The sequence below is a fragment of the Mastigoproctus giganteus genome, chromosome 1 (assembly GCF_048544385.1).
Source record: "Mastigoproctus giganteus isolate SK-2022 chromosome 1, ASM4854438v1, whole genome shotgun sequence".
Classification (NCBI taxonomy): domain Eukaryota; kingdom Metazoa; phylum Arthropoda; class Arachnida; order Uropygi; family Thelyphonidae; genus Mastigoproctus; species Mastigoproctus giganteus.
Genome location: NC_143575.1, coordinates 15,512,098 through 15,528,071, shown reverse-complemented (window position 1 = coordinate 15,528,071; position 15,974 = coordinate 15,512,098). Strand labels below are relative to the sequence as shown.

The following is a 15,974-nucleotide window of genomic DNA, read 5'->3' as shown; positions in this document are numbered from 1 at the left end:
CAAGTGGCCAGGATAATATATCAGATGCTAGCACAAAAATACCAGCTGATCAAAGAAAGTTTACCGTATTACTAGTACAAGCCTCAGACCATGCAAGAGATCTCTACTCACAGACTGTACTCAGACCATGCCATTATAACGGACAAGATGATCCTGCACAATAGACCAGGCATAGCCCTCATTGACAAGAAGGAAATGGCTACCCACCTGATCAACAAAGCAGTGCCCAACACCAGCAACCTCCAGAAAACATATGAGGAAAAGATCAGGAAGTCAAAGATATGTGGCATACGGAAAAAGTAATGATCATCCCAATCATCGTGTCAACCACCTGCGTGGTGTTAAAGAGCCTCCATAAGAACTTTGCAACAATAGGTCTTCCATAGAACACTTATGTGGAACTTCAGAAAGCCACGATCCTGAATACACCTGTAGGATAGTAAGACAGTTCCTCAACCAACAGTTTCTTATTTCATTTCATTTCGATGCCTTATGCTTGCATTTCACTATGTACCGTTTATGTACATAGTCATATTATGAAGGTACATTTAGCATTAGTAGAGGCATTTGATGCAAGAAAGCAAGCTTATGCAGCATCAGCCAAAAAAAAAAAAAAAAAAACCCACTTCCACTTCACCCCTCTGTTCGTTCAAAATACCTGTCCAGCTGAGCCTTAAACTTATTTAGGCTATCAACCTCCACCACAAGGGATGGGAGTCTGTTCCACCAACCAACCACCCGCTGGCTAAAGGCAAATTTCCGCACGTCTATCCTACATCTGTCTTTCCTCAATTTGAATTTATGCCCTCTCAGGTGATTTTTCTGAGCTAGAGGAAGAATCCCATCAGCATTGAGCATGCTTAAACCATTCAAGGCTTTATACACCTCTATCAGATCACCTCGCTGGTGCCTAGTCTCCAGACACTGTAATTTGCAAAACTTAAGCCTTTCTTCGTAAGAGCACCCCTTTGTTCCATTCACTAATCTTGTTGCCCTTCTCTGTACTCGTTCCAGCAGCTCTACATCCTTCTTGAAATGAGGCCTCCAGACCTGTATACAGTACTCTAGGTGTGGCCTGACCATCGCCTTATACAATGGAATAATCACCTCCTTATCCCTGCTGGAAAAATTCCTGTATATCATTGACAATACTCCATGAGCTACTCTTGCAGCCCGTCTGCACTGCTCAGAGAACTTCATATCTGCCTGCACAACCACCCCCAAGTCCCTTTCATTCTCTACCACTGTCAGTGTAGTACCACAGAGTTGATACGTTGCTCTGGGGTTGCTGTTTCCCATGTGTAGTACTTTACATTTGTCAATGTTAAACTTCATTTGCCACCTCTCAGCCCATCTGCTCAACCTTTCCAGATCCTGTTGCAGCAGTATAGTGTCAGTAGTGTCCTTGACAACCCTGCCAACCGTTGTATCGTCTGCAAACTTGGACATTAAGCCCGATATACCATCATCAATATCATTTATAAATACAGAACACAATAATGGACCCAACACTGAGCCCTGAGGGACTCCACTAATAACATTAGTCCACGATGAGCAGTGTCCATTGATTACCACTCTGTCTTCTCCCCCTCAACCACCCCTTTATCCATAGCAGCAATTTGCCTCCAATGTCACACTGCTCCAATTTGTGTAGCAGTCTTCCATGTGCAACAGTATCAAAAGCCTTTCTAAGATCCAAGTATATAATATCAAAGTTATTCCCTGCATCCAGTTCTTTTGTGACTGCATCATAGTATCCAATCAAGTTGGTCAGGCAAGACTTCCCCTTAACAAAACCATGCTGTGTCTGAGTATAACTGAAGTCTTGTCTAAATGATCCTGCAGTGCTTCTTTAACCAGTGCCTCCATTAATTTTCCTGGAACAGAAGTTAAGCTCACAGGTCTATAATTACTTGTGTCAGCCTTTGATCCTCCTTTGTGAATTGGGGTCACATTTGCACATTTCCAGTCTATGGGTACCTCCCCTGAGTCCAAGGAAGCACTCATAATTATGGCTAAGGGTTTGCTTACTTCCTTTGCTGCCTCCTTTAATATAACTGGATAGATCCCATCCACCCCGGGTGCCTTTCTTGTGTTTATCTTCAACAGTTTCTCCTCCACTTTACTCCCAGTTATTTCAAGATTCTGTAGCTTACTGCTAGAGTTGAATACACCTCTGGCATTTCCCTTGCTGAATAACTCCTCATGTGTGAATGTCGATGCAAAATATTCATTTAGTTTGTTAGCTACCTGAGCAGGATCATCAACAGTTGACCCATCAATATCAAGTGGACCAATCTGATTCATCCCCTTCCTTCTCGAGTTTACATAAGTAAAGAACTCTCTGCTGTTTTTCTTTGCATCCCTTGCCAAGGATTTCTCGTAATCTGCCTTCGCCTGCCTAACCTCCTTTGTAACTTGGTTGCATATCAACTTGTATCTATCATAGGCTTCTGTGTCATGTGTTAATTTGTAAGTATCCCATGTATTTTTCTTCTCTGCCATATGCCTCATTAGTTCATCTGACATCCATTTTGGCCTAAACCTTGAACAATATTTCTTAGTTGGTATGTAAAGCCTAGTAGCTTCCAAGATAAGTTCTTTGAATGCTTCCCATTTTGAATTTGCTGTTGGTAACATCAGCAGTTGGTCCCACTGTATAGAATTTAAATACTGTCTCAGTCCATCGTAGTCGCCTTTACCCCTAATGGTAGTTACCTCTTTGAGTAAATCCCACTTCAGCACACTGTGATCACTGCCACCTAGTGGTTCATTTATCTGCAGATTCTTAATGCATGAAGAATCACTGCTGATAATCAAATCAAGAATATTACTCCCTCTAGTTGCCCCCCAGTAACAATGATAATAATAGTAATCAGACACAATCAACCACCCCATGCACTTGATACCAGTACCCTTCATAGGGCAGAAAAAAATCCCATATAAAGGCGAAAAGGTTTATTTTTTCATAATATTACTAGGGGGCTGCACTCGCTTCTTTTAATAAAATAAAATACTTACAGAAGCTTTGGACTGTGTGTGTCTCTTCTTCAGCTATGAATAGATAAATACGTTACTATATCTTATATCTATATAATATCAGCGTAGATACACCATAGACAACTCTTAAAGAAAACCTACGATCGTAGTGTGAAAAGCATCATTTCATCTGTATCTCATATTGTGCTCATCCTTCACAACAAGTTACCATGTATTGTACTACCTCGAATAAGTAACGCTTCACTAATAGAGAAGACTATTATCACTTATGCTCGTTGGGTGCCATCACCCAGAGTCACCGTTTCAAGGCTAGTTTCATCGGTGGGAGCCTTTCACACTACAATCGTAGTTTTTCTTTAAGAGTTGTCTATGGTGTATCTACACCGTATTATATAGATATAGAATCTTAAAATATTATGCCTTGTTGCATTTTGTTTATTTAAATAAATATGTTACATATGTAAATCAAGAATAGTACCGCATGGTAATGTTAGATAAACATAGTGCTCGACCTCGCTTAAACAGAAGTTGGTTTTATCACAGTAAAACAAGCTTCTGTTATGTATTTTTGTATTTGTTACGTATTACCACATAACCCGCATATAATTTCTTCCAATGGTTGAATAAATATCATTAGGAGGAAAATTATTTTAATGTATAGAAAGATAATAATATTTAGAAGTCCTGTTGTTAGAGAGATGTTGATTCAGAAAATTTTCATGATTCAGATGTCTACCTGTTCTTTGAAAGAGATATTGTTGATCTTGACCTGCAGTTTTCTCCTCACTAAGCAAATGTCCCAGACCAGTTGCAGATCTAAGAGCAAATGGTCTGGAGTTAGTGCAGAGTTTGTTGAAATAAAAACAAGAAAAAAATTTATATTATGTTGTATTTTTAATAGTACAGATGCACATTAAAGAAAGATCATCTGAATGATTATGTTATGCAGTTATTTATTAAGAGAGATTGTCGAAACTCTAATTTTGGTGAACTTATTAAACAATTAATGTGAGCAAATGTTTAAAGAGAAGTTTGAATAAGATGAATTTTACTATCCAGTCATTTATTTATTTATTTTACTATATCTTTATGTTAGTATATACGCTGAGTTAGCTTTGCATTAGCAGCACCTACCTAATACCTCATGAGACTAACTTTTGCCTGTAATACAGCCCATACATATCTTGGCATGGACTCCACAAGGTGTTGCAAGGTTTCATATGGTAGTGCAGTGCTACCTATGCATTGCACAATGTGGTCAGTAATACTAACACATTGTGGGTGGCCATGCAGTTAAATATCATTTACCATTAGGTCCCAAACATGATCAATTAAGTTGAGATCTGATGAGTTGGGTCCGTTATAAGACAGAAAATTGTTGTGTGCCTGAAACCAGTTAGCAATCTGCCAGTCCTTTTTGGCATGGCACATTGTCTTGTTGATAGACACCAAAGTTGCCTGGATACACTGTCATTGTAAAGAAGTGCATAGAAAGGTAGGCAGTCCCATCAAACCATTAATTATTAGTGATTAGAGGACACAGGGCATGCTACAAAAACAGTCCTACACAAGGGAGTGTCTGTAAATCATAAACACTACCTCCAACCTGCCAAATACGGACAGTGCATCCCAGTACCATGACCTCATGTTGCTTTTTCCAAATGCAGATATGCACATCTACTCTATCATGGGTTGGAAATGGGATTTATCAGAACAGGCAGCAGATATTCGCATGTTGGTGGGTCCAGTGTTGGTGTGCTGATGTACCCATGCAAGGCATGTTTCTTGTGTCTGACAGTGAGCATGAGTACCTGTGACAGCTATGAGCAAATGTCCAGTGCATAGCCCACGTGGATATTGGCCTTGCTATTTCCCGCATTGTACCAAGTGGTTAGCGGAGCCCTTGTGTCATGTTACTAAACGAGACACAAGGTGCTCACTATGGGCTTCGACCACACGTGGCTGGTTGTTCAACTGCTGTCGAGTCAGTCAAGGTAGACTTGTGACACCACTGAATGGGAACACTTAAACATTTTTTTTAAAATTTTTTTTAAATTTTATTTTTGTGTTTTTATATGGGCGGCTCCTAGAACAGAAGTTCATCTCCGCCTTGTTGCTCTGTTCAGTTTTTACAGACTGTCAAGGTAAGGCCAAGTGTGTGTGTAAAAAAAAAATAAATAAATAAAATATATTTTTTTTCCAATCCAAATCCATACAGAATTAACCCATGTTGGACGAAGATAGATGAAAAGGAAGGCAGGCGAGCGAGAGAGAGTGAAAGAAAGAAAAAAAGTTTTTCATCCCGCACGGGAAAAAGTGATAGGAAAGAAAAACTTAAACATATTGGCTGTTCTCTGGATAACTCAGAACAGGTGCCTGCACGCCTTGCCCACAATCATTCCACGTTCGAAGTCTGAAAGATCTTGACGCCGACCCATTCTTGCTCACAGACACTCGAAACTAATTGCCACGTGTCCGAACTACAATCTTATATCAGCGTTACAGACCAGTTCATTCCTACACAAGGGGGGGGTTGCTAATGTAAAGCCAACTCAGTGTAAATAGATTAAGCACTGTGTTCATCTCTTCTCCATTATAAGAATTTTTAACAAACCGGTTATATAATGTTACTTTTGGTTGCTATTTTAATAAAAGTAAAATTTCTAGACTTCTAGTCTTTGATCGTAATAGATTTCATCCATCATTATACGTTACCCTAACATAAACTACGGGCTGTGATTTTATTTCGTAATGGATTTCCGCTAAGGCTTTTATGTTTACTGGGAATGAACTATCAATACCACTGATTCTAGTTTTAAACAACCCTGCATGGAGTCATACCCCATGCAGTACTGTATTAAAAACATTTAAATATGTTTTAATTTGTTAGAATTAAGAAAGTATGCTTAATTTATAACCTTAGATGTTCTAGTCATTCACTTTATTTTGCAAAGTTGACATTTTGGTTCAGATGATAATCTATTAAAACTGGAATTTTTTTAATATTTACATAAAATAAAATTATCCAATGATTATTATTATTTATTTTTTTAAATGTATGGAGTGTAACGTTGTTTATAACCGTACGTGATTCTGCAAAGGCCAAATGTGCTGTGTTATTTGGATATAAAATCTGAACTGGAATGTTATACGGAATTGAAATATTCCTTATAAAGATACGAAATATATATACTATTTCAGAACTTTTTTTAATAACACTGCAGGTTGTGAGAATCAGTGACCTACAGCACCCATTCCTGTTTATCAGTGTGTTACTTCATTGACGCCGCTCTGCCCTGTGTCATGCTTGTGCTCTGACATTGCGCCATATCGCCCTTTTGAGTTCCGTCGTGTGTCCCAGTTTGAAAATTGGTCATCGTAGTATGTAGCCATGACCTGAAAGGGAAATAATTTTCGAACGCATGGCTTTTGCCTAATATCACGATACACACTACTACTACTACACGTGTGGCACCGAAGTTAAGGTATAGCAGTATTTGCACATTTATTCTTTTGTAAATTGAACTGAAATTGTCACACGAATTAAGTAACTGATGTAAGTGCCCATCGTTGTGATATGCAAATATGTAGTGGTTTTTAAATATTACGTGAATCACTTAATTTGGTTGTACACAAATAGCAACACGTTTGACTAGCATTTCATTGGTCCACTGGTGCAGAGAGACCAATTACAAGTGAAAGTAACAAGATACTGTACCTGAATATCGAGATTGTGGAGATAGTTCCAAGGGGTATATTCCGAAGAACTTTACATGGTCGACCTTGTACCTCAGACATTAATAGAGCACTCGTAATTTATGCCACAATTTTTCTTTACTGGTGTGCCGTAAGGAATATGCAATATATCATATGCACTCTGTGACAGTGGTATCCAATAATTTATCTCTTAATACGTCTTCAAATACCCTCATTCCTTTTGTATTTTTATGTTAACCAAAACTACTGCATTACATATACAATATATTTTTATTTTATGTGAAAGTTATTTATATTATGTTATAAGAAGCATATGAATGCAGTGAAAAAGAATACTTTTTTTTTTTTTTAATGAAATATGCATTATAGTGGGGTACAGGAAAAAAAGTACCGACATTTAATTTTAATATGGCTTTGATACCCGTGGCCACAGCGAAGACCTATAAATATAGTCCGTAGATATAAATGTCCACGTCAGGGCATTATCTCTGATTATCCTGTTAAAAAATACTGAGATATCTGAAGTATTCTATAATAATGTTGAATAATCTTATAACCCTGTGTACGTATATTTTAATATATACGTATTGCATTTTAAAAAAAAAATGCATTGTGAAAATAGGCCAAGCATTTAGTCAGCAATGGTTGAAACCGGAAGTGTGCCAAAAGCGATACGAAGCAGCCTTGATGCGACAGAATGCTATTTTTATTTGATTTAGTTTGTTTATTTTAATTCATTTTAGTTATACTGTATCTCTCTTTAGATATACATGTATTAACATTCAGATGCCATTGTTGGTAACTGGATGAATGGATAATAATTTTTAGAAAGTTTGAGAGTTTTTTTTTTTAAGGGAAGAAGGAGAATCTTTTATCAGGGCAAAATCACCTTCCATAGTTCTAGGCTGAAACTATAGTAAGACAAATAAAATTTGTAAGAAAAGTTGTGTATGTTTATAGTGACCACCTATACCCACTCGCATTGCTGCATGGTATAGTTCTCAGTATTCAGTGATGTTTATTCCTCTGTTTCAGACAGAAGGGAACGACAAAATCATGAATATTGGTGAGTGGGTGGTTAGATTTTTTGCATTTTTCAAAAAATGAAGTGCCTCGTGAAATTTAAAAACTGATTATGGAGTACGTATTATGCTTACCAGAAACTAGTGCCTACTATTGAACGCATTTTTTCTAGGATAAATAAAATTTTGCCTGCTGAAACAACGCGATTAATTTACAAGTGTTACAACTTGTTATAACAATTTGGAATTAATTCGGAATCTCTTGCAGTAAGAACCCACATGGATTAATAGCAGACTTGGACATACTAAGTGTAGTTTCTGCTATTTAAATTGCTAAACCTCTCCCAACGTCACCATATTAATTTTGATTAATTAAACGAAAGGATGGGAGGGGGGTTGTATATATAGCGCGAACTTTTTATCGCTCGCACAGTCGCCGAAAAGTTGCTTGCGGACTGGCCGTAAGCTGAGACATGAAAAGAACGCTTAACGATAAAAACCTATTGCCATTGGTAAAGTTGGCATCTTTCCTCTTGAAGACTTGCTAGTCATGAATTTCTACCCCGGCAATTCAAGGTCAAGTGCACCTCATGTACTTGAGGATTCTGTTCAGTGTTACCAGGTAATTAATTACTGGAAAGAGGAGAATTGTAGGAAATAAATGCAGTGCTCGAGTTGTGTGATTTCTTTTTTTTTTTTTTTTTTGCTAGCCCTGAAGTTTGAATGAGTGACACCACGCAAAATCAAAACGTGGCATATGCTTGGTAGGTCTCATCAAACATGAATTTGTGGAAATTTCTCCGTTTTTGTGGTTCCTCATTACGTTGGTCTTCACGGTGTATTAGAAGCTGAAGCTGACGGTAAAGTTCGTTAATATGACGTTTTAGCAGAAATTTGCAACAAAATTACATAATATTTATTAATTTAAAACTTTCTGGTTGGTCATAGCCAAACGATTAAAATATTTACTATGAATATGCTTCAGTATCTGCAAGTAAACTGAATTATAATAAGACACAAAAGATAATGAACGTTTATATCAAAATACGATTTTATTTTCTTATTTATTTATTTATTATTATATATATTTTTTTTGTTTTTGTTTATTTGCTTGACTGAAAAAGTAAGTCCAGTGTATAAATTCTGTTAATCATCTCCAAACGAGTTTTATCCAGGCGAGTAGGTTTGTATGTAAATAAACTTCACGTTGTTTTTAAATCGAACGTTTTATGTTTACCTGTCGGAAAAAACAGGCAAAAAACAACTTTGACATGTACATAGACTTTAATAAAGTTTTTGATATGATTCCATAAAATTTTATATGGAATAAATTAAGATTACAGGAGTCGGCTGAAGCTTAGGAGACAGAGGGGTGAGCATTCTTCAGAGTGGGGAAATGTGGAAAATGGAGTCTTAAGGAAATTAGTCTCCTTTTTTTCTAATCTTCCTTAATGACATAATGCAGTACCGAGGAAGCCGCCAAAGTATGCCGATTATTTGAAGATTGAGAATTGAAAGGGCAATTAACGACCAGTGTCCTGGTCTCTGAAATGGCAATGGTCATGTTTGTCACTATTCTTTAATGAGAGCAGCTTTATTCTGTAAAGAAATTTATTATAGTTACACACAGAGCGTACAAATAAAGAAGAAATATATGAGCTTTCGGCTATATGGTAGCCTTCATCAGAATTAAAAATACATGAATGGCAGTTGGCTTTATTCAATGGCAGCTTTATGCTGTTATCATTTGTAGAGGAATGTCCAGCTACCACCTCCATTGCAAACTAGGGGAGAATAGATTAACGCTGGTTTAGGACTTAAAAGGAAGAGGTTACGATACACTCAGATGTGAAGTTTACCATGTGTTGTAATCAAGCGAACAGGAATGCACTTAGTGTCCTGGCTGTGATATATAAGACTTCAAGTAGGGAGAATGGCATTGTCTCGCTGTATAAAATAATAGTGAAACCGCATTTGAATATTGTATTCTGGTGTGAAAGTAGCACTTAAAAAACGGAAGACAAAGCTGTTATAGGGTCAAATGACAACCCATATGAAAACAGCTTAGAAAGTGCAGCTGATTTATGCGTTTTTATAAGGTCGATTTTTATTTAAATAATTTACACTTCATTCAATTTGTCCATCGCACTTGTTTTTAAGATTATGAATCTTATTGTCACTTCTTTCAGATATTTGATTTTTTTTTTGTTTTATTTATTTAATTTCCTCTTTTTAATTTTGTTATAGATTTAAATGATACAAATATACCCTTCTGGCCGTCCGGCTGTGTAAAAGGGTGAAAGCACACACTTGCTATAATAATAAACGGATTTAATAATAATATAGCTATTGATAATAATATAAAAGTCATATTCATTCAAACATCTCAATACATGCCTGAGTTTCTAATGATTTCCTAATTCCACTGTTGATACTGATGAACTGTTTTATGTATTCGTTCAGCGAGTTCAATGCAAGATGTTTTTCGTCGCTCTCCTAGGTTTTGCTGTAAGTCTGTTATAAAGATAGTCATTGTATTCAGCTTCATCCTACAGTGTGGGATGTGGCTGTTTCACTAAATTCAGTCCGTAATTCCATTATTTGAAAATTTCGTTAGTGTGATTCCTTATACAAACAATTCCACAATGACTCGCCCACGGCGGGCTCCTATGCGTGGAATTGTTTTCCTATAACTTAAAGAACATTGTTTTATATTATATAATTATACTGTCATGTGTTTACCTTTGTAAAAGCAAGGTAAATTCCCCATTATTTCTTCACCAGGAATGTGCTGAATATTAGCATCTTCGATCTAATCGCGAACTAGACCAAGGGTCCTGTACTTTACGCAAAAGACATTGACTAAAATGGTAATTGCGCCCTTTAACTTTTTCAGTTGGGAATAGATTTTGTATATCATGTGTTTTGAGGTTATGATGAGCATCACAGCAAGTTCCAATCTTCCTTACATTTCGGGGGTACAGCTCTAGAACAGTGTTCACAATCCAGCCTCTATGTTGTCCACAGGACCGAAGCTAATTCTTAAGAGGCACCCGATCAGCTAGTGTATAATTTCACTGTCTCTACTCTGCCAGATACTGACTGGCAGAGTAGAGACTGTCCGAGTAGTGTGCATGCGGGAGCATAGTCGAGGCCACATATCAAGGAGCTGAGTATATTCTTGCAGTGTGCACGCTATACCCAAAAATTTCATTACTGCAAACACCTTTTCTTTACTACTGAATACATCTTAAATAGTCATACTACTAGAACAAACTTATCTGCGAGAAGATCTAAACCTTTCAAACACTTCCTCGTGTTTTTTTTTTTTTTTTTTTTCACAAATATACGTGGTCTCAGTTCCAGTCTCATTGTGATGCCCATTTCCACTTACAGACTGCCAAGCCCCACTTACTTTTTATGAAAGAAACCAAATTATCTGTTGCTTCAATATAAACTTTAGTAGTAAAAATATTTCCTTTGGCAGGGAACTGTTCTTGAGGCTTGAACCCGTGGGACACGCGATTTTTTTTTTTTTTTTTTTTTAATCTCTTTGGATCCTAGCCAAGAAAAGGTTGGGCGTCCCTGCGCTACGATAATCCTGGAGATTGGAAATGTTCCCACACCATCTGGTAAGCTAGTGCTTGAATCCTCAGGAAATAGTTATGAATTTCTAACTCTCAATCCAAAACGTAAAAACTTGTCAGTCACGGATTACCATTATAGGATATATCTTTCGTACAAACATTTAAAATTTACATTTAGCTGTATGATGACAAAAATTGAAGAATAGGATTTTGATTACAATTTCTAAAGCTTAAAGGCGTAAGTGACTTTTTTGCTTTTGAATTATTTGAAAACTTGCTGTATTAAAAAAGAAATGTGCAAAATTTTTATAAATTATATTAGTAGCAATTAGTAATATTATTTCCTCTTGTTAAAATTTTGAAGCTGTGAATGTTTTCACTTTATATTTAATGCTGACTTATTCCAGTATCTTGACAGGCTAAAAAAATTGCATGAGCATATTAATACAGATTTTAGAGTGTGAGAAAAATTAATTTAATTACTAAATATGATTTCGCGGAATGTATTTTGTCTGTTTGTGGATGTGCCCCTTTATTATTATTAACCTAACCTGATTTTGGACTATTCTTTAATGAGAGCAGCTTTATTCTGTGAATCTTTTGTAGAGGAATGTCGAGCTACCACCTCCTTTGCATGATTAACTGGGCTCAATTAAAATAGTTGGCGAGAAGTGTCTTCGAAACGAAATCTTAAATCAGCTAAACGTTTGCTAAATAATTTATTAAAGTATATTAGAGAAAGTTGTTGGAGCTGTACTTGTATTATTAGTAGACGGCACGGAAGATGAATGAAATATTTTCTTTCAATTACGCATGCGCAGTTGAAAAAAACAATTCATCCACCAGTCAGAAACTTAAAAGAATGTAATTATTTTTTACTGACGAAAGAGATGATTTAATATAATATACGATTATCTTAAAATTATTCTCACAAATATCCTTCAGATATTTATAAAAATGCACAGTAATTATCGCCGATCCTGTCCACTGCAATCAGTGGCAAGTCAGAAACTTGGAGTAGAGTGGAGGGCAACATAGAGAATTCGTTTTATTTTTCCTTATTTTTGCACTCCCTGAAAAATAAGGGAGGGAGTGCAAAAATTAACCTTCGTTACAATTTCTATATTTATTCTTTATTATGAAATTCTAACGATTTATATAAAGAGGTGACCAATTTGAAGCCATTGTTTGATTTATCAAATGTTATATAAAAAATTATATAGTTAAATAAAGCGTGCAATATTTTGCAATGGATATGACTAATATCAGTCTGTAAAATAAATTAGAGAAGTAGGGATCATGGTAATAAGGTGCTACAAGTAGGCACCTACATCAATGAAATGTTGAAGGGATAACGAAGGAGCCCATTAAAATTGTAAAGGAAGAACAAGTAATCGACTAACGTCACATCTGATGCTGAATTGCATTGGCAAGTGAGTAGAGCGAATTTGGGGTTCAAGTTGAACGAGTCGAAGACAATTGACAAGCTAATGTGCTGATAATAGATAATTTTAGTCCGCCATGTAAGCTGTTTTAAAAATAAATAAGGTCTGGATCGACCAAGCACAATGTTTTACAAGTGTATCATCTGTCTTAACTTAAATAAAACACGTTGGTTCTAGAAATATATATATAATTTAAAAATGAAGCACAATAGGTAGATACGTAAAAAAAATCAAATAAATTTAAAAGCTAAATGCATATGTACTTATGATTTATGGCATTTTCTAGAAGATTATATTTTATTTTTTATAAAATACGCAACAGCGATCGACCAAAATATATTTGTAATCGACATTTTGTTGCCTTCTGATTTAGGACAGTGGTAGGACATTCGGGGCTATTTTGTTTTCTATAGGTAGGAGAGGGGGTGATGAATGTTACAAATGATTCGAAGAATAAGTCCCCTTAAAAAATTATTCATTTGTAGCGAGAATAATGAACATATGTATATTTAGATGATATTACCGAAATATCACTAATATAAAACTTTGTAAAATAATGATTTCGAAAAGCAGGCTTGTTCTAGACATAATGACAGGGCGATTAACCCACCACGAGATTGCAGAAATTTTTAAAGTTTAGAAATATACGTCAGTTTTAAATTTCTGCTCAGAATTAAATCCTAACTGTTGTTAAGTATGCACAAATACATTAAAAATTGATTAATTCTGGGGCATTTACAATGTGTAACACCGTAGCAAATGAATTGCAGCAGTCGAAAATCTTTCCTAGAAAATGCAGGAAGTTGCGCACAAGTTAAAAGCTAAATCATAGAGTTGGTACACCATGAACTTCCGTAGTTAAGAGGTTTTTTCTTTCTCCCCCCCCCCCCCCCATTCAATAAGGGAGCACTGCAAAATTATACAAAGGTAAAGAAAAACGGTTTGTTTACTTGGAGGCATTTGAATTAAGGTTGCTGCATGGATTTAACATAGAAAAATACCTTTATGGGCCAAACTTGATCCCGTGTGAGGGCTCAGAATTAAATAAAAATAATATTACTGGACGACCATACCTGTCCAGTGTATATAAACAAAAACACGTCACAATACAAGAAGTACTCACGGGCTTGAACCCCGGTCACTCAAAGCAGCACATGTACTTATGATCCTTTCGGGTGACCACTCTGCTGCGACGATTGAAGTCCGGACCGGGTGGGGGGGGGGGGGGGGTAGCTTACCTCCTAATGTAATTCTATTTTAAAAAATACTCCATGTTATTGATTGACTAATGAAATAATTTTTAGTTGATTATTTAGCTAATTATTTTATAAAATAATTGCTGTTATAAAAGTAATTCTTTTTTCATTTCACTGCGTCTTCCTCAAAATTAATATTCACCCTGTAACATTACTTATTTCTTCCTGGATTTCAACAAAAATTCGAAATGCAATATTAATTTAACAGACTTTGTGTTTAATAAAATACAAAAAATATAATGATTTTACTAGTATATTTAGTAAATTGCAAACAAAAAAAAAAAAAACGAGCTCTTCAAAAAGGACCACTTTCGTATGAACAGTGCTGAAACTGAGAATGTTTCGTTTTTTTGCATATCAAACATTGTACACTCATTCCTCCACTCAGCACACAGGGACAAACATTAATATAGCTGAAGCGTTTCAGCTATATCGGATAGATTAACATGTGTGATATGAATGAAGATAATAAATACCGGATTTTTGTTTGTCCGATTTTAATGAAATTTTGGGATGATCAGATTTTTCTAAAATAGCCAAATATGAAATTTCACGAAAATTCGACAATTGAGAGTGTCGTTTGCAAAGGGGACGGACAGTGGCATTGATCTCCGAGATTAGTGTTATTCATCACGGGTTGCCTTTACATTGCATTACAAATAAACAACATTTTATTATAAGTATGATGCTTCGGGATAGGGTTGAAGTTTTAGAGTTCTCTTTTGATATACTTGCGCGCATGCGTACCACAAAAAGTGTTTATTTTTTAAATTATTTTATAAATTATGCATGAATCACGAAGTCATGTTTCGGCAGACTGTAACGTGAGTCGGATGAGGCACCTGTTCGTGCTAACGTGATCGCCTGTTCATTTTAGGTTTGTTGCTCTACCTGTTTTGAAGGAAGCCGGCATCAGATAAAAATTAAAAAGTGAAAATAAAAGCTCTTCTTTACTCACAAACTTGTTTAAACTACAAATATCGCCTCTACTTCTCTCCCTCCCCTATCGCCTTAATTCAGATGCTCACTTGAATTCTTGGAAGTTCACGTTCTAGACGGCACTTGATCTTGGTGGCCATTGACCTTCCAAACGGTAGTTTTCGTGCGAAAATTGCGGAATAACCTGTTCTTTATTGCAGGGACAGCTGTATGTTGATTAGCAAGCAAGTTACAGATCGAGTCGTGTGGAGTATTTATGGCGACTGTTATTGGTAAATCAAGATAATCAGATAGGTTTAATTAAAATAATCGTTCAGTAACAGTAACACTTATACATCTGCTTGAAAAAGAAGTATTTGTGGTGACTTATGAGTCAAAAGAAAACTCGTGTTTTGACTCATAACAAACTAAAATTACTCGGACAGTTGAAATGACTGACAGTCATCTATAGAATAAAATATGAATCTCTGCGCAAAATAAATTGTATACAATGTACGTACAGAGAAATCTGTATACATGCGCATACAAAATTTTTCAAATATTGTAATGACGCCTGAAACCAATTTAATTTACAGACAATATGTACGACACAAATGGTCTAAGTCGCTGATGTGCCTTAAATCCTACAATTACAACACTGAAATGGCGGTCTCTCACTCATTTCATCTATAGATGAGCGAACAGAACCAGCAGTGAAGCTTTATCGCAACAAAGATGACCAGCCAAGAAAGGGTACTTTTGCAGCCATCTTTGAGATTGGGGAAGAGTCAGAACATAGTACTAGTCCTAGCTAATAATAATCTTTAGAGCACACAATCGAGCAGGATCCTAGAACGAGAAACGTAGCAGTATTATAGGTTGCATATTACTGTATGGATAATTCTGCGTGATTAGTAACAGTACCCATGTTATGTGCAGATCCTCTGACAAGGTGATTTTCATCATCGTGTCATGTTTTGTGAATGGCATCTGCATCAGTGTTTTGAAAATTTTTCTCCATTGTGTACT

The 15,974-nt window shown here is 36.1% G+C and overlaps 1 protein-coding gene across 2 annotated transcripts in view; it reads left to right on the top strand.

The window, feature by feature from the left end:
- Lam (Lamin) overlaps nt 1-15,974 on the top strand; it is a 103,597-nt gene that overhangs the window by 24,739 nt on the left and 62,884 nt on the right. The window contains exon 1 of one of the 2 annotated variants that reach the window (XM_090371697.1): nt 8,263-8,361. The exons of the other annotated variant lie outside the window; for it this stretch is intronic. Coding sequence (XP_090227823.1) covers nt 8,330-8,361 — 32 coding nt within the window. The 5' untranslated portion in view covers nt 8,263-8,329. Of the gene's footprint in view, nt 1-8,262; nt 8,362-15,974 lie in introns of those variants that run through there. 2 annotated transcript variants of the gene reach the window in all.